At 40.9% G+C, this 22,601-nt stretch overlaps 1 protein-coding gene across 1 annotated transcript; it reads right to left on the bottom strand.

Annotated features, from left to right (window-relative positions):
* Positions 1 to 1,403: 1,403 nt before the first annotated feature.
* On the bottom strand, positions 1,404 to 17,252 carry C2H12orf42 (chromosome 2 C12orf42 homolog). The gene is given in 6 exon segments (XM_059680876.1): positions 1,404 to 1,622; positions 1,625 to 1,709; positions 11,153 to 11,180; positions 11,426 to 11,491; positions 11,846 to 11,913; positions 17,233 to 17,252. Coding segments are annotated over 6 exon segments (486 nt in total).
* Positions 17,253 to 22,601: the final 5,349 nt, after the last annotated feature.

Raw genomic sequence — 22,601 nt, 5'->3', positions numbered from 1 at the left:
AAATAGCAAATTAAAATCCCCGAATTTGGTCATACACTGGTTTTCAACCAAATGACATGAAGTTGAGCTCATGGTTGTCATATGACTCTGGTAAGCAGAGGCCATCCGACCCTCAGGAAACCGTAGCAACCACCACTGATAACCTGTACACTCTCGTACAATAAAATCATGTTATATATAAATGATACCAATAAGTAAATAAAAGTCAAAACCTATCAATTATAAAATCATATTATTATGAAACAAGCAAAGCTCTAAAATTTAGGGATACCTTTTTTTAAGTGCCTTACTCCTAGGAAATGCTTACTATTCAAAGAAATCAAATCATTCTCAGGGGACCAAACAGACTCCTAATTCTTAATTTCTGGTTATAACATTTCATTATTATTGGGACTCTGAGACTTAAATTTGGATTTTAGACTTGATGATAAGTCTTAAATGTAGGCATTATGTGTGTGTGTGTGTATATTATTATTATTATACATATATATTAATTTGAACTCAAGGGGGGAAATGCAGTAGGATTTTACAACTTCTACATATTCAAGTCAATGGGAAATTTTCATGGAACTTTGAGTGTATATGGGTGTATTGCCTACACTGATTTGTGTTTCTCAATGTTGAAAAATATAGTACATTAACAAGAAAAAATTAAACCCATAAAATCATCTGATAAAGTCAATTTCTACTATGTTTAATTTAATTAAATTTAAAAGCAAGTGGCTAAAGTAGCCGGTTTGATTTAAAAAAACAAAAAACAAGAAATCACGTTCCCTAAGCTGCTCCAATGTTGTTGTTTTTTATTACAATCAGAACATTCCGTATCTCTTTTGCATTAAACTTCGTTCCAAGTGTTTCAGGGCCTCGAAGGAGGATCCAGCTTCAGGTTTCTGACATCAAAACCTTAACATGGCCGGAGAATTCTCCTCCACACTTCAGGAGTAATCAAATTTCATGTTAACTATTAAGTTACAAACATGCACTTAGGTTTTCCAAACCTCTGCTTAGAAATTCAAAAGGCCCTTTAGAAAACAGCCTTCAACCAAAGCCCACGTTGGCAAGTGAAACCGTTTACCTGCGGGAGCTGAACAAAGAGGGTCCCCGCAGTCGCCGCAGGCGCATGGCGAAGTGGCACGCGATGTCCCCCATTCCCTTTGTGAGGCACAAATTCTTTGTGACACCGGGAGACACCGCGGAACAAAAATACTATTAGAAATGCTTCAAAAGGAACATTTTTTGGCTGCGATAGAGACTTTTGACATTATTTATTAGGTTCAAAACGGTTTCACAAAAGGCTAACAATGGTTCTGTGGAAACCAGTACATCTGAGGCCCTTTCTGTTGTTCTGGGCAGGCATTGACTTGAAGATGGGCAGCCCGCGCTGAACAATTCCCTCGCAGCGGTCAGTGTAAGTGAGCATTCACCCCCGGCCTAGGAGGGGCCTGTGAACAAGCCTTATGGAAACGCTAGGGTGGGCGGGAGGGGGGAGACGAGCAAGCCTTGATTAACCTCTTTCAGGGGAAATGGGTGGGAGCCCCGGCAAAGTGAGGAAGGGGCGCTCCTGCCAGATTGCCATGGAGGGGGGCATCTGCCCTGAGCCCCTTTTCCCGCACCCCCTCCCCCAGGGATGAGGATGCTTGGGGAGCATCTCCGGTGCCATGGCAACTGGGCCTCCTCCAAATGGATTTCTGGGCTTGCCCTGGAGTCCGCTATAGAATCTGGGTTGACCAGAGTGCCTTCAATGGCTGCCATCCATTCCTTCAGCTGGGTCTCTGAGGAACTTGAGGAGACCCTCTAAGGGGCCAAAGGGGTCCTGCAGAACCCGATGGCAGTGGAAGGTCCCACAGAAGGACCTGGGAGGCAAACAAGGGTAGGAATGGCCCTCAAGGGCGCTGAATAAACCTATCCCTGCCAGGACTTTTTATTTTATTTTTAAAAAATATATTTTTGATTTCAGAGAGGAAGGGAGAGGGAGAGAGAGAGATAGAAACATCAATGTTGAGAGAGAATCATTGATCAGCTGCCTCCTTCATGTCCCTCACTGGGGATCGAGCTCCCAACCCGGGCATGTGCCCTGACTGGGAATCCAATCGTGACCTCTTGGTTCATAGGTTGATGCTCAACCACTGAGGCAGGCCAGCTGGGCCACCACCAGGACTTTTTTAAAAGTCTCTCCTTCATAACTGAATGTTTGAGAAATCAACATTTGCAATGTGCTGAGAAAGAAAAGAAAAAAAATCCCCTGACATTATTATCCTCACAAGCTCCCTCCACTTCTTTAAGGACATGAAATGCAACCTGTCCCTTTCCTGTTGTTTGAAAGCAGCCCCTCCAAATAATTTTCACAGAATTCTCATAAAACATTTTATTTCAAGAAAAACTGTTGAAAACTACTACAGAGAGGGAACGAGAAGAACTGGTGATGAAAATAGGGCCTCAAATTCTAAATTTGGGGAAAATTTGTGAGTGGATAATTATTAACTGGAGTTAGAGCTCATGCAAAAGAAATGATCCATAGCCCATTTCGACTTTCAACTGATAATGTAAAAATCCAAGAGCCAATTACTTCAGGAATTTGTTTTTTTTGTTTTTTGTGTTTTTTGTTTTGTTTTGTTTTGTTTTTGGTTTTTTGTTTTGTTTTGTTTTGTTTTTATTAGTTAAGGTATTACAAATGTGTCCTCATCCTCCCCATTAACCCCCAACCTCCCCCCCCCCCCCCCCCGCACACTCATGCTCCCATCCCCCTGTTGTCCATGTCCATTGGTTTGGCTTATATACGTGTATACAAGTCCTTCGGTTGATCTCCTCCCCTTACCCCTGCCCTCCCCTACTTTCCTTCTGGGGATTGATAGCCTGATCTCTGTTTCTCAGTCTTTGGATCTGTCTCTTTTATTAGAAATTTCAAGCCAGCTGAAAATGAAAGCAATTAGTGAATGAATCTGATGCTGGGTCTACACAACACATACATATGCACTAATAATAATAGATTTAACTTTTTCTTTCTTTGTGCAACCAAATCATTTTTTTTTCATGTAAAAGATGAGATATATTTTTACAACAATACAGCCAAAACTGTAAAAGAAATATATATTTTCTCACTGCATTTCCATATCTATATACATATATAATATATAAATATATACATTCCACCTGCACTTTCATATATATATATATACACACACACACACACACACACACACACACACAATCTGGAAATTTTTACCAGAGAAATTCTGCCCATTGACCTACACAAATTAAAGTCTAATTTTAAAGTAGTTAAGATAATTTACATGCTTTAAATCCCTTTCTTCAAGTTTTTAGAGAGCTTTGAAAAGCATATAGATGCCTAGAATATTTGGGACAATCTACAGGGTCATTTACAAATTCAAAAAATATGTAAAAGATTTAAAGTGTACATTATCTTCATAATAGTGGGTGTCAATAGGAGAAAAATAAAGCGGGAAAGATTAGGATAGACCCCAATACACTGAGTGGCCAGATTATTATGACCACCCCATCAGTACTTCATTGACATTCCAAAAATACTGAATATTGAAAACTTCCTAAGAAAATACTCTCAAGGTTTTATTATTATTACTAGAGGCCCAGTGCACAAAAATTTGTGCACTTGGGGGGGTCCCTCAGCCCGGCCTGTAACCTCTGGCAGTCTGGGACCCCTCAGGGGATGTCCACCTGCTGGCTTAGGCCCCATCCCTGGGGGGATCGGGCCTAAGCTGGCAGTCAGACATCCCTCTGGCAGCCCAGGAGCCCTTGGGGGATGTCCACTTGCCAGTGGGGAGCAGGCCTAAGCTGCAGTTGGACATCCTTAGCGCTGCTGAGGAGGCGGGAGAGGCTCCCACCACCACCACTGTGCTGGTGGCCATCAGCCTGGCTTGTGGCTAAGCAGAGCTGCCCCTGTGGGATCACACTGACCACCAGGGGGCAGCTCCTGCATTGAACGTCTGCCCCTGGTGGTCAGTGTGTGTCATAGTGACCAGTCATTCCCAGGGTCAATTTGCATATTACCCTTTTATTATATAGGATAGAGGCCTGGTGCACGGGTGGGGGCCGGCTGGTTTGCCCTGAAGGGTGTCTCAGATCAGGGTGGGGGTCCCGCTGGGGTGCCTGGCCAGCCTGGGTGAGGGGCTGAGGGCTGTTTGCAGGCTGGTCAAGCCCCTCAATGGGGACCCTCACCCCATGGGGGTGTGGCCATTTTCAGGCTGGCCATGCCCCCCCCCCCCCCGGTGACCCAAGTTCCCAGCCTGTCCTTTTTTTCTTTTTCTTTTTTAGCAGGTATCTGGGATTTATTTATCTTCTATAATTGAAACTTTGTAGCCTTGAGCAGAGCCTAGGGCCAGCCAGGACAGGGGAAAGCTTGGCTTCCTCCATCGCCAGGGGCAACCCAAGCCTCCTTCTCGCTCCAGCTCCGTGGCCACCACCATCTTTGTGACGGAGTGATGGAGTGATGGTTAATTTGCATATTACTCTTTTATTAGATAGGATTACTTGCATAACTAATTCACTTCATTGTACTGATGAGGTGGTCATAATAATCTGGCCAGTCATAATAATCTGGCTACTCAGTGTATGTGATATTTCAGTGAAGACCTGAAGGAATTTAAAAACCAAACTAATTAAGTATCTGAGGAAAGAGGGTGATAAAATGAAAAGCATCTAGTACTTAGTGAGTGCTCAGTACCCAAGAACTGTAACTGTCATATTTAGAATCATAATATAGGAATGCTCTGACCTGGAGTCAAATTGAAGGGTTGCAACCTGGCCCCAGCCCTAAAATTATAGAATCTCTGTGGGCCTCCAAATCTGTCTCTAAACCATCAGAAAATAAGAGTTTCTATTTCAGAGGGTGACCATAGGAATCAAAGCTGAAGATGTATGTTCAGATTTTAGCACATTGCCTTATATATAACTAGAGGCCCAGTGCACAAAATTTGTGCACAGGGGGTGGGGTATCCCCTCAGCCCAGCCTGCATCCTCTCCAATCTGGGACCCCTTGGGGGATGTCCAACTGCCGGTTTAGGCCTAATCCTGGAGATCAAGCCTAAACTGTCAGTCAGACATCCCTCTCACAATCCTGGACTGCTGGCTCCTAATCACTCACCTGCCTGCCTGGTCGTCCCTAACTGCCCCCCCCCCCCTCTGCCACCGGCCTGATTGCCCCTCACTGCCCCTCTGCTGGCCTGGTCACCCTCAACTGCCCGCCCCCCCCCGCCATCAGCCTGGTCGCCCCTCACGGCCCCCCTGCCGGCCTGGTCACCCATGCAGCCTGCTTGTTCAGTCATTTGGTCGTCCCTCACTAACCCCCCTGTCAGCCTGGTCATAGGCAGCCATCTTGTGAGGGTGTGAGGGTTAATTTGCATATTACCTCTTTATTATATAGGACCCAGTGATCCCACTACTAGGAATATATCCCAAGAAACCAGAAACGCCAATCAGAAAGGATATATGCACCCCTATGTTCATAGCAGCACAATTCACCATAGCTAAGATCTGGAAACAGCCTAAGTGCCCATCAGCAGATGAATGGATTAGAAAACTGTGGTACATATACACAATGGAATACTATGCTGCGGTAAAAAAAAAAAAAGGAACTCTTGCCTTTTGCAACAGTATGGATCGAACTGGAGAGCATTATGCTAAGTGAAATAAGCCAGTCAGAGAAAGATAAATACCACATGATCTCACTCATTTGTGGATTATAGAGAACAACATAGGCTGATGAAAAGGGACAGACCCAAAGACTGAGAAACAGCAATCAGGCTATCAATCCCCAGAAGGAAAGTAGGGGAGGGCGGGGATAAGGGGAAGAGATCAACCGAAGGACTTGTATACATGTATATAAGCCAAACCAATGGACATGGACAACAGGGGGATGGGAGCATGAGTGTGCGGGGCGGCGGGGGGGGGAGGTTGGGAGTTAATGGGGGGGATGAGGACACATTTGTAATACCTTAACTAATAAGAAAAAAAAGGAAAAAAAAGAAAACAGACACAGGCACACAGGAAGAATGTCATGTGATGATGGAGGCAGAGACTGGAGTGATGTATCTACTAGCCAAGGTATACCAAGGATTACAGTAACCACCAGCAGCGAAGAGAAAGACATGGAATGGCTTCTCCCCGAGAACTTCCAGAAAACATCAATTGTGCTAATACCTGGCCTCCAGATTGTGAGGAAATGATTGTATTTTAAGCCCTCCAGTTTGTGGTTCTTTGTTGCAGCAGTTCTAGGAAACTAATATACCCACTAATATATAGTTCCAACTTACACATGTTGCCCCAGAGTAATTATTAACAGCAGCCCTTTCACTCAAAACAAAACAACAAAAACAGTGTTCAGATTCAGGGTATAGAAAAGAGAAAAAATCAGGAGGTGCAAAGGTACGGAATGAGAGGATGAAGGAAGTTGATTTCTTGAGTTCTACTATGTTGCAAAATCTGTGCCAGAGTTCAATGGCTCTTAACAAGATTCATATTTCCTGTGCTCAAGTAGCAAAGAGGATGCTGGCCATGGTAGGTTCTAGGACACACATTGCCTAACCTACATCCCTGTCTCCAGGAGGGAGAATCAATGCAAATTCCTCCAGAGGCCTTGAAGTTAGTAAAAATGAGAGATGGGCCAAGTGGGGATACCCTGTGAACATATCTCATCAACAGGGATCAGCCACTTTTCAGATTTTGTCTATTATTATCATGAGGGAAAGTGGGCCCAGTGTAGACAGATCTTTCTGAATTTTCAGAAATGGAAATAATGTTTTTTAAAATATATGTAAAGACTCCTGATTTTTAAATTTTGGTAACTCATTCAATTTTTTAAAAAATACAGTGTGAGCTACACAAAACATACCTGCTCTCCGAATCAACACGGGCCACCAGTTTGCATCATTGGCCTATGGACAGTCCTATAAATGGCACACTGTCATTTACCTCCTTTCATACCATCTTCATCTCAGGACATAATTTTATACATATTCAGCTTGGAACCATGGGATGCACTCGCTAGTCTGTGTGTGAGCAGATTTTAGAGCTATAAAAGTCTCATCTACCTTCAACACTTTAGGAAGACTGAGCTTTTCTCTTTTCTTCTTCTTTTTTTTTTTTTTTATTGGTTTCCCCACACCATCATGAAGCCAAATATTGGAAATGGGAGACAAATTTATCAGGCTTTCCGAAATGCTGAGAAACATCGGGAATCTTTCAGAACTATAGCTCTGGGACTCTTAACCCCAAAGGAAAATCTACAACACAAAAACCAAAGTTTTTTGATTTGCCCTTATTCTGTTCCTCAAATATCAAGCACAGGATGGAAGGCCTGATAACACTTTACACACCTTTACATCCTAGAAGTTTTAGATTGAAAGAGAACTTATCACCCTCATCACCATTTCTGTTTAAATACCTCCAAGGGCCTCTCACTACCTTTTCACCAGGAAGTTCACGGCTTATGAGAACAGCAAATAAGTAATTTTGTATTTACAAATAGAAAAGGCTCTATTTTGATAGATGATTGGTAGATAGATAGATAGATAGATAGATAGATAGATAGATAGATAGATATAATGTTATCTATAGGAATAACTACCAAAACTACCTTATCTGATATTGAGAGAGTGATGACTGTGGTTATTTATTTAGTTATTTGGTCAATAATTTTTGAGCTTATGCCATATACTAGGTACCACTCCAATGACAAAATGCTACTCGCACCAACAGACTTGATCATTTTGAGACTAAATTGATCAGCTGATTTATAACGAGATGGACTTCAACTCAGAAACCCAGAGCCTCTCCAGTTTCATAGACCCCTGAATGATTTCAGGCTTCCTGTATGGTACCATGACCAGGCTGCCTGAATTGACTAGAACCACCAGTGGTTCTGGCTTTAAACAGAGACCTATGAAAATGGAATGGTCGTTTGCAATCCCCAATGGCTTCCAGTCTTTTTTTTTTTTTCAGCAAATGTATCCACCAAGATAGTGACAGAACTTGAGCCAAAATGCATTGCTCATGATTTAAAGTCTAATGCTCTTTGTTAGATTACACAGCACTTAAGTCTAATTCAGTATTTCCCAATCCTGGCTACACATTATCCAGTATCTAGCATGCTCGGAACAATACAGATATGAAGTCAAGGGCTCTATAGTATCTGTACTTTGTATACCCCTCAGAGATTATAATGTGCAATGAGGGAGCCACTGGTCGAATTCACTCATCAGAGATTTTGGTACTATTTCTTAAAAGCTTCATTCAATCCAAACAATCATGAACACGCTAGAGCCTCAGAGTATTACTGCTCTGTAGGCAGCCTTCACTTCAGACACCAGTATTACTTACACGTTAAAACTTATATATTCCTTTACATTTTATTTGCTTTCACACTAGGTATCCTACATGAGCTTGAGAGAGATACTTCAGCTTTTTCATTTAACTGAGGTGAAAACTGAGGTCAGAGAGTATGCGTTTTGTCCACATGACTAGTCAAGCATCAGAGAAGCCAGCGTTGGACGCAGGTTTTAGATTGTTAGGGGTTTTAATTTTTCTACTACATAGTAGTTAAATGTGGCTACTGTGACCTGAGATTGATGAAGAAGGATGCAAGTATCCATAATGACAGCTAACGGAGTGGGCACTGACTACCAGCCAGATACTCCCCTACTGTCCATGCCTTCGTCCGTAGTAAATGCTATCAGGGTTTCTCCTAATGTACAGAAGAAGAAAGGGCTCGTTGAGTACTCTGCCCATGGCCCAATGACTGACATTAGCTCCCATGAAGCCCATATACTTACCATTCCTCCAGGCTACCTTTCCTTGTGTTCACTCACTCAGGTAAGGGCTCAACTTTTCCCAGCTACTGAGGCACTTATTTTCCGGTATTTTATTTTTAAAAAATTCTTCCCCATAGTCAAGTTTTGCATGTTCTTTTAATGTGCAGGCAACTCTGCCTATTATGTTGCAGTGCAGGTCTTCCACTCATTGCTAATTTCATTTGAAATAATATTGTGGCAGATGGAAGACTGCAAGGTACAATAAAATAAACCTTGGAGCTAAATGCATTTCACAGACACAATTTATCTTCCTCTTGAGCTGCAAAATAGCTCATGATAAATCCTGACAGAGGCTGATTTGTTCATTTCTATTCATTAGAAAAACACAGCGATGGTACCTCCTGCACATTCAGCCCCTCTGAGATCCCAGCGAGCATGAGGCTGCTCCCCTTGGAACTCACTCCTGGCAGCTGTCCCTCAATATATAGCTCTACCTCTCCTACTCTATCGGGCTTCTAACTCCAATATGTTTGTGTTATAAAAAGACTAGAGACAATTCTCCTAGGAGGAGAATTAAACCCAAAGACAATTAATTCCCCAAAGTTCAATTTGCCCTTTCTTGTGGGCACAAATACGGGATAAAGCTAATTGACTTCATCTCCTGCTCAGCTACAATCAAGCATAAACCTTAACTAGGTCTTCATGATAAGAACTCCAATGATACACTCTTCAAAGGATCCTTAGACCACTTAATGGAGTTTGATGGAATCCACCACCTCACAGTCACCGTTTCTTCTGGCTGTGGAGTGAGAGTCATTTTTAAGCTAATGGGGTTGAGTCCATGGGAGGAGTCTGGGATGTATCAAGCCCTAAGCAGTGGTGAGCTTAGAGGCCAAGGGCATAGGCTTTGAGCCCTTGGGTCAAACCTATGTTTTATCCCTTCCTGGATACGTTACCTATGCCAAGGTACTTACATGCTATTTGCCTCAGGTTCCCCATTCATAAAATGGCAATAATGTTAATACCTACCACACAGGACCGAGATGCAGATTGAATTAATAAACAAGGGCTTTTAGCAATACCTGGCACATAGGAAGTACTCAGCGAGCCTTGGCTATTGTTATTACTGTTATTGAAAATGTTTCTTCTCTTTCCCTCTATTGCTCCTGAAAGGTTTCTTTCAGCAATTAGGACCCATGTGGAAAAATAATATAATTCCCATCTATTTAGTTTGCTCATTCCTTCATTCAAAAATGCCTACGTTGTGCCTTGCTCTATATTTGGCCCTGGGGATACAACAGAATAAGGCAAACAAGGCCCCACCCTCATGGAGTTTACAATCTACTGGAGAAGATGGCAAAAATAGGTCACAACTCAGAGGTTACAAATTGTAGAGAGTGATACCAAGGGGAAAATAAGGGGCTGAGACAGAGAAACAGGAATAGAGACCTGTGAAGGTAACATTTAATCTGAAACTGACCCAAAGGCTGAAAAGGACTTTGTCATGTAGGAGTGGGGAGAAAGCATCAGCCTGGCAAGGACTGAGATGTGTTCCCAGGACAGTTAGCCCTGGTGGTGAATAGAATGAGCAGGAGGGAAGGGGCAGGCAAGGTCTGGAGGTTACACAGTGGGCCATGGAAAGCTGCTAAAGGCTTCACAAAGATGAGTGGCCACAGCAACACTTACCTTTGAATAAACTCTCTAAGGCAGTGGTTCTCAACCTGTGGGTCATGACCCCTTTAGGATCGAATGGTCTTAGGCGACCCCTTTCACAGGGGTTGCCTAAGACTATTGGAAAACACATATATAATTACATTTTTTTTAATTAATCACTATGCTTTAATTATGTTCAACTTGTAACAATGAAAATCCTGCATATCAGATATTTACATTACGATTCATAACAGTAGCAAAATTACAGTTATGAAGTAGCAATGAAAATAATTGTATGGTTGGGGGTCACCACAACATGAGGAACTGTATTAAAGGGTCGCGGCATTAGGAAGGTTGAGAACCACTGCTCTAAGGAAAAGTAGCCAGAAGGGGACAAGAGTAGAAGACAGTCAGCCAAGTGTGCAGGGATGGTAACTTTTTGCATAGTGCTTCAGAGCTGAACAGTCTGGGCTTGATTTTCTTCATCTGTAAAAGGGGGATAATGATAATAAAGTTGATGGGGAAAATACATGAAATGGATTTCTGGCATCAGTTCTAACACGGAAACAGCTTGGAAACCGACACACTTATTCTTACAATAAGAAAGAGCTGAGCAAACTGAAAATCAACAACTTTTCCTGGATTCATCACAGAACTGAGTTTGCAGGGCAAAAGGCCACTCCAAAATCTGGAGAGTTGAATCAAGATCTGTTTACCTGGAGTAGAAGTCTCTGGGGCCATACACTGGACCGAAAATTTAAATGGTAATTTTGGTGACTTGCTGGAGTCTGGGTGTAGACTAGCTTGAGAGTGAGAAACCCCAGAGGACTGCCGTTTTAGGGGGTCCCTACACTTCTGTGGGTTTGCTTAAAACAACCCCACCAGTTTCTCAAGGTAACAATCTGACAAAGATCCTTTCATCGCTCTATTACAGGGAAGGACAATAGTTATAAAATACACTCAGAGCATTCTCCATCACAAAGACATACCTGAGTCCCCCAGCTGAGGGGTACGCATTTTTTCCACTCCATTCCCCTTTAGCCTTCTTGTCTCACCTAGGGGGAGGAAAAAAAAAAAAAGCTAAAAAACACTTGTGAAGGACATGGAGCTCTAAAAGGCTGAGATTTAATCATAAGATTACAAATTGTCCCTTCCCCCACACCTTATCATCACACAAACAGGTCTCTAGGTTAAAAACAATAGATTTCAGAATAAAGAACTGCAAGATGCAGACTCTTTCTCTGGAAGAGTAGTCATGGAAGCTCAAAGTCCAGAGGGAAGATGAAAGGGAGAAAACTGGAGAAATGTGAAGACTCTGGTATCTACAGCTGCAACAAACATTAAACACAGCCCAACACCTAGCCAGATAAACGTAAGGCCCCAACATTGTCTGCCTCACTTCCCATTACCTGATACACCATGCTTGGCTTTCAACAAAAATTTATGAGGCATGCCAAAAAGGCAAGAAAAATATAATCTGAAGAGACAAAGAAAGCATAAGAGCCTAAATCAGCTATGACACAGCCATGCCTGGGTTGCAGATTCAATCCCTGCCCCAGTCTCGGCATGTGTAGGAGACAACCAATTGATCTCTCTCTCTCTCTCTCTCTCTTTCTCTCTCTCTCTCTCTCTCTCTCTCTCTCTCTCTTTCTCTCTCTCTCTCTCTCTCTCTCTCTCTCTCTCTCTCTCTCTCTCTCTCTCTCTCTCCCCTTTTCTCTCTCTCTGTTTCCCTAACCCCTCTTTCTAAAAAAATCAATGGGAAAATAACTTCTGGTGAGGGTTTAAAAAATGCTAAGGTTTCTAACAGAGAAATTAGAACATACAAGTAAAGTAAATAAAGAGATGAAAACTCTAAGAAATAATTTTTAAAATGCTACATGATCTCACTTATAAGTAGAATTCAAAAAAGTTGAAGAAGAACAGGAAATATCATGGGTGGGTGGTAGGTGAAATGGGGAGGTATGTTGATCAAAGGGTACAAAGTTGCAGCTATGTAGGATGAGTAAGTCTAGAGATATCATGTACAGCATGATGACTAAAGTTAATAATACTGTATTTAATGCGCAAATATGCTAACAGTAAATTTCAGGTGCTCTCATCACACACAAACAAAAATGACAACTCTGAGAGGAGATGAAACATTAATTAGTAGTTTAACTACAGCAATAATTTCACTATGCATACAACCAGCAGTATCTAAGGCTTCCTGTTGGTCCTCATCCTTGACAGCAACTATTATTACCTTTGTTTTTCAATTTTTAGCATTCTGGTGGGTATAAAAGAGTACTATATTGTGGTTTTAATTTGTATTTTCCTGGTAAATAATAAAGTTAAGCACCTCCCCTCACACCAAAACTTTAATCTGAATTGCTTTCTAGCTATATAATTGTGGGTTGAATTCCAGCCCTTTTCCTTTCTCCTGCCCTTCAGATTCTAACCAGCTGGTGAATAGTGACATAGCCCTAGAGGACACAGTGGGGAGCACTTGGCTAATCCACAAAGTCAATAATCTGGCCCTAAATAAATAACCGGGAGTTGACCCTCAGGGATTGTATTCGTGAAATTCAACTGCCATGACCCAGTGTAATATTTCATGTCTTGCTAGAACTCAAGCCAAGCACTATTTTGCATGCAACTTAGACAATTCTTTCATCTGGTTAGCTTATTTCAACCACAGCTTGCTTGAGACACAAAAGGCTTGTGCTACCTGCCCATGTTAACACTCCAGATGGCACCTTAGCCTTCTTACATGACATGGTTTTATGTTCGTCACCTTTCCCCCTTAAGGATGTGCAGTTTCTCAATGACCCTTTTTACATGTGATACTGAGATTGGAAAACATCTTAAATCACATCATTCAATCACATATATTCAGGAAAACAACCCTTCATTGTATTTATTCTGTAAGAAAAAAGTGAGACTGTTTTCCCCTCAAGCCAGAGAACACAAGAGGAATGATATCTTTCTTAAATGATTCTGTGAATAAATGATCCTGATGAATGAAATGAAGGAGAATGGGAGGGGGGAGTCATACAGAGTCAGGAACAATTGAAAAGGGAATCCAGGCTACCCCCAACCCCGGCCTTTGTTGAAGGGATCACCAGAGATCTATGTAGATATTATTTTGAAATTTAGAGCTTCAACTTGTATGAACATAAATGCCCACGCTGAGTTTTTGCGTGCCTCTGTGAAACAGCAAAGAGAGCCACACAGACCCTATTCTTTAAGCTACACACTGGGGAAAGCCTGAAAATAAACCATCTATGCTTGATTAATTAGGTTTGTAAGTATTGTTTCAGAACCAAACAATATTTCTAAAGATTTCAATAGTTCAAAGATTGCCCTATGGCCGTCTGGCCAATACATCTTCTAACACATGCAGTTTACAAGCATTTTTCTTCCCAATATGTTGTCTTTGGTTGGTGCGACATTGTTTGAGTGCAGGGCTATTTGGGTCATAGTGGTTTTCTCCCCTGCACAGCAGTGGTGCTGAGCACAGCACTTTGACCATACATCTTCCATGTCATTTCCATCAAAGGCACATGATACTTCCTGGTGACCAATCAGGAGTGGTCCAGCATCCTAACTGAGGGCATATTGGCAAACCAAGCTTTCTTAATGACAGCCATTGTTCAAGGCCAACAAAAGGGAGGTCCTGAATATTAACATGTGGCCTTGTGTAAAGGTCACCGGGATGGCACATCCATCATATTTCACAACTGAGAAGGAGAACTTTATAAGTTCTGTCAGAACCTACTGTTGTCCAAATAAATGTATTAGGCTGACAGCTGACACCAACAAGGCAAATGATCTTGAGTGATGATCTCCTCTTTTAACAAACATCTTTTCACTCCTTTGAAGCAGCAGCAGGCATTATGGTGAGAGGTCATGCTTAAGGAATATACTTTGAGGCCACAGTGGGTTAGAATAACCAAGCAACCCAATTAAAATATTAATTTTGTAACATGTAATCATTAGGCCAAATGCCATCTCCCTCTAACAGACATAATTTTTTGCAGTGAAAAGAGAAATCACATATTTTAACATCTCAGAGTCTTGAATGACCTTCTTAGTGAGTGGAAAAACAAGTCCATGAAAATTCCATCCATAAGAGTTAGACTAATACAATTGGCATAAAATAACTCTGTTTATTGACAGCCCTGTGTCTTGGTTAAGGGTTATACAAAGTCAAGCATGATGGAAGAATTAAATGGAACTAAAAGTCTCATATGAATTTAATACTAAACCTAAGAACAGATATCAAGCTTTCTTACTGGATTCTAAGTGGTTTAAGTGAGAGCTTCCTTATTCTATTAGACTAGAGGCCCATTGCACGAAGATTCACGCAATAGGCCTTCCTTCCCCTGGTTGCCGGTACCGGTTTTCCTCCGGCACCCAGGACCCAGGCCTTTGGTCTGGCCTCGAGGCTTGGCATCTCCACTTGGGCCACAGCAGTGAGGCTTGGCTTCTCTGCTCTGGCTACAGCAGAGAAGCCAGGCCTCTTCAGTCTTCAGTCATCTTCAGTCTTTGCTCACACCTGCATATGCAAATTAACCGCCATTTTTGTTGGGTTAATTTGCATAATCATCCTCATTGGCTGATGGGCGTAGCAGAGTGACACCAATTTGCATGTTTCCCTTTTATTAGGGTAGATTCTTCCCTTCTTCCACTACAATGGGAATATAATCCAAAATAGCACCGTACTCCCTGTCCATAGTTGATGGGTCCAGGTTTGTGCAACTGACCTAAGCTTGGACTCTTTCAATGGATTTTTGTTTTCAGGACCTAAGAGACCATATCTCAATTCCTTTCTGGAGGGAGATGCTGGGAAATGGGAGTGGTGAGTTACTGGATGCCACATTTTCAGTCTCCGCTGAAGAACCTACTCTGAGAAAATAAAGATGACATGAAGGAAGAATGAGACCCACAAGATGCAGGGTCCTCAGGGTTCTCATAATCCCTGGTTCAGATCTCCCTGAAGCTTGGCTCCATTTTCCATTTACTTTAGATATATAAGACACCTCTCTTTTTGACCAAAGTAATTCAAAATGTCTCCATGATGTCTGCTTAAGACAGCTTTAATAAAACTATCCACTATTGTATTACATTAACTGAAACTGCACTTCTTTACATGTTAAAACTGGTCTCTCTGCCATAAATGTCTAAATTCATAGGATGATATTAGGCTCATCTGCTATTTCTCTTAAATAAATGGAATGCTCATAAAAAAAAGAATAGTAACTTATGAAGATTTTTTTTATACTCACAAATATGGTAAAATTTATTACCATATTTTAATGAATTAAAAAGACAAGAGTCATAGCAACAAGGCTCTAGGTAACAATAATGAATAATTGCATATTTCCCACTGGAAATATTAGAAAATATTGCTTAGTTCCGCTTTATCAGTTTCACTCTACAGATAATGAAGAAATAGCTTAGAGAAGTTGAGAGACTTATCCAAGTTTTCCCAGCTCTTCATTGGAAGAAGCAATCTTGTAGGCTTGACTTAAGTGCCTACTACAAGGTCTAGAACTTCACAGGTACACATAGCCACTAGATCACCTCCATCTCTTTTCCCCCAAAATTCTGGCATTTTCCTATCACATCACTCCTGAATACTATAAGGATTCCTGAAGCCGAATTCTATAACCTCCCTTTCTGACTTAGGGTAGCCCCCAATCCTCCCTGCCTCTGTTTCCCATCAGAAAGAAAGACAGAAATAGTTATTATATTCATCCAACAAAAAGGAAATTAATGGTTGATTAGATGCCTGTTCAACACACTGAGGATGAAAACCAGTCTTCATGGTGAATTATTGAATTAGGGGGCCAACTTACAGTGAGCCTGTGTCTACACAAAGCCAAACATCCAGTCAATTCAGCCAAAACAAAAAAATACAGTTTAGCAACAGGAAAAATGAAGTTAGTTGATTGGGGTTGTACAGACAAAATAAAATAAAAACATGAATACAATACCCTGGTAAAAGTCCTGGCAGAGTTTACAAGGCTGCCTCTCTTTCCTCTGTTATTTCTATTTCATGTTAAGAATTCAAATACAAGACAGAAATAAAAACACACACACACACAAAGAACACTATCCAAAGATCTGAATTCTGCCTCAGCCCAGGATATTAAAAAGAGGTGCTATCCTTGGATAAGTCTGGCATATGACATATTATGATGCAATCATGCAACACAACTTAGTTTTAGATGATGAATTAAATAACTTCATTTTATAAATAACAAAATTCATTTGATGCCCACACTGGTTTTCCCAAGTCATTTTTAATATTATGGCAAAAATTAGAAGGTAAATCCTCTGTAAAATGTGTAACTTTTTGGTTGACTTTTAGATAGTTGTTGTTGACTAGCATTAATGAACTACATGTGTTTTAAGGGTGTCATTTTGATGTCCTGTATCATTTTTAGATTGATGTTTCAGTGCTAAGCACTGCAATATTACCATGCTGTAAATAGGCATACGTACTCTAAATAGGCTCTAAAACTGCACTGACTTATAACTATTTTATAACTCTTAAGTAGGGTAGAAGAGATGATGATAACTTAAAAGTAATTTATCACTTCATTAAGAACAAAACACAACTAATTAAAATTGCATATCTTAATTAATAATGTATTAATTTAACTCTCCCCCTCACCCTGAAAGAATCAGCCCCAGGAGCTGAACAAAGGAAGCATTCTCCAAGACAAATTGCAAAGTACAGTTTTGTGAACTGAGTCCTGAAGCCCAGGAATGAACACTTGCAGCTGCAACATAGACTGTTTTCTGTTACCTTACGTGCTGCTGGGCCATATGGAGCATTTCTGAGGAGCTGCTATTTTAAAACGTTCTGTTCGTATTTGATGCTTTTCCGTGTCTCATCCTTACTTCAGAGTTCCTATTCATTTCCATAAAAATAAGATCTTTGTTTTACAAGAGTTCATTTTGCTCTCTCCCCTTTTCCCTATTATGGCCACAAACCTCTACTTGGGATGTTAGAGCCACTCTAGGACCAGCTGATGGTGGCCAGATGAATAGAGAATTGCTTGGGAAAAAACCGCAGCCACAGATGATACGCGGGGCTGCAAGCCTTGTGTTTCCTTTGCTCATTCCAGCCGACCCAGTGCAGACGGTAATAAACCTGACATCGGTGTGGAACTGCTTCAAACTGAATCTACTGTTTACAGAAATCATCCCAGAAACCCTGGAGGAAGTGCTGAAGGAAGATATAATTTGGTTAACTGAAAATTAACCAAAAGGCACTTTCTGAGAAAGGCAGCTCCCCGTAGTTTGGGGTTGACTTCAAGCAATTATCCAAACAAAACAGTTGGCGCTTGTGTTGGTGAAAAAAAAATAGTATTTGCATAAAAGTAGAGGGAGAAGACAAATATGCATGAAAATTAAATTTAGGCCTCTGGGACTCCCCTTTTGGGGCCATAGAAGAGCTGATTGCATGTTCACAGCTGGAACTGGTGTTGGCAGGCAGGCCTTATTCATGGGCAGAGGGAGGGACTCCCTTTTGGAGCAGCACTCTTGTGCAAAGCAAGAATGGCAGCATGAGAAGCGTCCAATGCTTACAGGCCTCAAGCCCTATGGCCCCAAGCTGCTTAGATCTGCCAACCAACTGGAGTTGTCTCCACTGAGAAATCATAATGTGGCTCAGTGTATGTGTCTGCTCAGGCACACGTCCTCTCTCACATCCCTCATCACATGCTCATCTACTGACACTGCTTCTTGCAACCTTTCCATTTACAAGGCAGTGAATACAGCCAAGAGAACCACCAGCATTCTGGATGATAGGAAAGCTGGGTTTTGTAATACCAAGGTTGAAGGTCACGAGATGATGCTGAAGCCATCTTGGAAAAGGGCCCCTTGGGTATTTTAATGACTCAAAGTGGGTGTGTTTTAGCAGCACTGGCAGTAGTTCTCTTGGAGTCTATGCTGGTAGATTGCAAATATGGCCTCAATTCTGTACCCTTCCTTTGCAATGTGACTTTGCCCCATCTGAGATAGAGTGTGTTTCCTTACCTCTTAATCTGGGCTGGCCTTGTGACTCATTTTGCCTAATAGAATGTGGTGAAAGGGATGGGGAGGGCTTCCTATGACAACATGAAGTATGAGCAGAAATTAGAAAGTATGAGGAGTAGGGGTAAGTGGAAAATCATGTCCTAAGGCAAGAAAGAGCACGTTATGCTCAATAGTAATAGGATCTAATATTTACTGGGTAGTTTTCAAAGTATTTTACTTGTATTAACTAATTTAATTCCCCATAACACCCTAATGAGATAAGTATAATGATATAGAGATCCCTCTCTATATCACACCTTTATTTTCTTTTTTCAAATTAAGAAAATATGGCTCAGCCCTACCCAGTTAAGCTCAATGGATAGAGCGCCAGCCTGTGGACTGAAGGGTTCTGGGTTTGATTTCAGTCAAGGGCATGTGTCTTGGTTGCAGACTCCTCCCCGGCCAAGGCCCTAGTCAGGACGCATGTAGGAGGCAACCATTCGAAGTGTTTCTCGCACATCAATGTTTCTCTCTGTCTTTGCCTCTCTCTTCCACTCTCTATAAAAATCAATGGAAAAATGTCCCAGAGTGAGGGTTAAAATAAATAAATACATAAATAAATCTTTGGGAAAGAAAACATGGCTCAGGGTAATTAAGAATCTTGGCCAATATCCCAGAGACAGTAATTGGCAGAAATGGGACTCAAATCCAAATCTAGTTGGCCCCAGAACCCATATTCTTTCACCGTTATGCTATGGTGCTCTTGAAAAAAACTGGAATAAGATCAAGACAGGAACAGAATGTCACTGGCAGGAATCAAGACTTTTGCAGTAACATCACAACCAGGGTCCCATGTGCATTCTCATTTTCCTCAGACTATTCTCTATAGAGCAAGCAGAGAAGGGCCAAACAAAATGCTATTGCTCTTTACAAAGCACACATACTTGTTTGGTTGCTTAATAATAAGATTATTACGTATTCAAGGTACAAAATTTGGCAAATAAAGAAAAGATGTGGGAAAAGGAAAAAATGCATAAATGCTATTAACATTTTCATTGGTCCTTCTCCTTCCTCTATAAATATACAAATAAAGCATTATAATATATATTTACATAATATATATAAATATATATGTTAACATAATATATATAAATACACATGTTATCCATTAAGATCTCTCTATATCACACCTTTAGTAATATAGATGATTTTGTATTCTATTATTCTATTTTTAACGTAACTTTCCATCATTAGATATTTCCCATGCCAATAACTATTTTTGAAGACTTTCTTAGAATTCTATAATATTGCTGTACAATACTATCACTGTTTTATTGACCACTATTTTTGACAGGCAACAAAAAGAACTTGTCAAGTGAAATGACTCATTTTGGCAGGCAAAACTATCAAATTTCAAAACAGACAGACAATTCCAAAAATTTAAGAAAATTAAAGTAACATAAGCTTTAAGGAATAGAAAAATGTTATTGGGCTTCCTTTGGTCACTTGTCTTTCCTATTACAGAAGCAATTATGAAATAGAATTAATAAATAACTATCATGTGATTTTATAATATCTTCCTTTACATTCAGACGAACATCAAAACATTTTGTTTTTTTTTATAGTGTTGGGTTGAGGTGAATATCAGTTACTTTTAATACTAGGTTTAAAAGAATTTAAGGAGTCAATCCTATTCTGGATGGACCTCTATAATATAGAAGATGTGGCTATTATCTTTACAGACATGCATCTCTGTTAAACACCACTAATGATTTTCAGATTGCCTTATCTTACTTTGTAAATTCAAGAATGAGGAGGTAGTGCCATTGGAGGTAAAGAAATTGCTCCCAGGAGTGTACAGCGAGTTCTAATAGGATTAGACCCATTAGCCTCAATAAATCCCTTGTGTTGAAGTCTGGATAATCTGTAACCATTAACTTTAAACTGAAGTGCTTGGCTGCACAGGCCCACAACGTAAAGGCACTATATGGCACTGAATTTATTTCAGATAGCAAACCAGAACAAGCATGATTCCATGGGGAGAAATGAGGGCTATTTGCTATCACAACTGTTCCTAAATTCTCATCTTTTGCTTTCCAGTTGTATTATTTTTCATGCTCTTACTCCCCATAGGGCTTTATTCCTCACTACCTCTATCACCTTGAATTATAGTCATATGTATTCTTACCTAATTCCTTTGTTTGCAAGGATTACCTGCCTTCCTCATCTAGTTTGCTTTCATGTGTCTACACTTAAATATTAGAGGTACTCAATATCAAGTTCTCACCAGTCTGCCTCCTACCCCAAGCTTACTCCTCTCCCCAGTATGGGACTGGCAAGATTATCAGTTACAGAGATCATTGTACCCCAAAGCTGGAACATAGGATTTGTGTAGTTCATAGCACTTCTGTTTTCTTATATGCCTGCTCTCATGCAAGGCAGGCCCACCGAAGTGTCCAATGTCCATGCTGTAGGCACACCAGGCACAACTGACACTTCCTCCCACCCAGCTTACCATTATTTGGTAAAACTGAGACTTGGATCCTATTCAGGCTCCTTGTGTCTACTCTCAATTGGATGGGGAGGAATTAATGACTGTCCTCCTCTAAACCTCTAGTGCTTCCATTCCGAGGGCACACACAAAGGCATACCTGACTGGGTATGCTTCGGTGAGACTGTAGTCAGCTTCCTGTACCAGAAATACCCACCACCTGCCTTATAATTATTATTCACTCCATGCATTATTCATCCTCAAAGAGGACTCACAAAGTTCACCTAACAATTCATCTGTTACTATTTACTAGGAGCAAAGCATTGTGCTAAACATTGGTCTTACATCAATGAATAAACGAAGCCTAATCTCTGCCTTCCAGAAGTTCCAGCCTAGAGGGAGCAAGTAAAAAGACAATCACCATGTAGTCTGACCAAATCTGTCATGGAAGTCTGCACTGATGGGATGGGAGCAGGGGAACATCTCACAGTAGTCCTGGGATATGGAGTCAGCAGGCATTAATATTCCCATTTTACAGATGAGATAACTGAGGCTCGGAAACACTAAGCTTCCCAAGATTAATTGGCACAAGATAGTTAGACAGAACCAAAGATGGTCCTGGTCCATTGCATTTCCACTACAGTATGGCACTTCTGCAGAATTATAGGACGTCATTTCTCCTAGAAGGCAGAGGAAGCTAAGATGATTAAGGAAGTCATCCATTATTATCTTAGTTTATTCCAGATTGCTACAGCTCATATAGATATTATAATTCCCTGAGCCACACTTTTAGATTTCATTGTTGATCAGAAATCATTGGCACCTGATTTCAAACTATACTTATCAGTCAATTTAAGACTAGGTTATGCTGCAATAACAAAAAAAATCCCCAAATCACAATGGTTAACAGAAACAATGAATTATTCTCATTCAAAATTCATGTTCATCAGCAAGTTGGCTGCAGCTCTGCTCCACATCATTTACACTCTGGGTCTCGTGTAGAAAGAGTAGTCCCTAGGTAGGACATTGCTTATGTCATAGCAGAGGGAAAAGAGGACATGGCTCTCTTCTGCTCAGAAGCGACACATATCTGTACACACATTGCTGGCCAAAACAAGCCATATGGTCAACCCTGATGTCAGTGAGGCAGAGAAGTGTAATCTCCCCACAATTCAGGGCAGTAAATGTTTGAATAATAGCCCACTATCTCTATTCATGAGTGAAGAGGTGTAACTAAATGCAGAGATAAGACCTGGAGATGAAAACTAGCTCATTCATGATAGGTAACCTGAAATAAAACTCTCTGAATCTTAGTAATATTACCTGCAAAATAAGGATAACTATCTCCATCTAACTCAGGAGCTTGGCATGATATTCAAGTGACAAGGTAAGAAAGTCTCTTGTAAATCACAGAACACATTGCTCAGTAGGGATTAAAGACTTAAATGTTGAGTTCTAGAGCAGTAAAACTCCTAGAAGAAAATGTAGGAAAAGCTCCTTGACATTGGCCTTGGTGATTATTTTTTGGATATGACGTCACAAGCGCAGGCAACGAAAGCAGAAACAAGAGGGGCTACATCAAACTAAAAATGTTCCGCATAGCAAAGGTTCTGCATCAACAAAATAAAAAGATAACCTATGGAATGGTAGAAAATATTTGAAAA

This window comes from Myotis daubentonii, chromosome 2 (genome assembly GCF_963259705.1).
Source record: "Myotis daubentonii chromosome 2, mMyoDau2.1, whole genome shotgun sequence".
NCBI classification, from domain to species: Eukaryota; Metazoa; Chordata; class Mammalia; order Chiroptera; family Vespertilionidae; genus Myotis; species Myotis daubentonii.
Note: the sequence above shows the minus strand (reverse complement) of the source record. Positions and strands in the feature narration are given on the sequence as shown.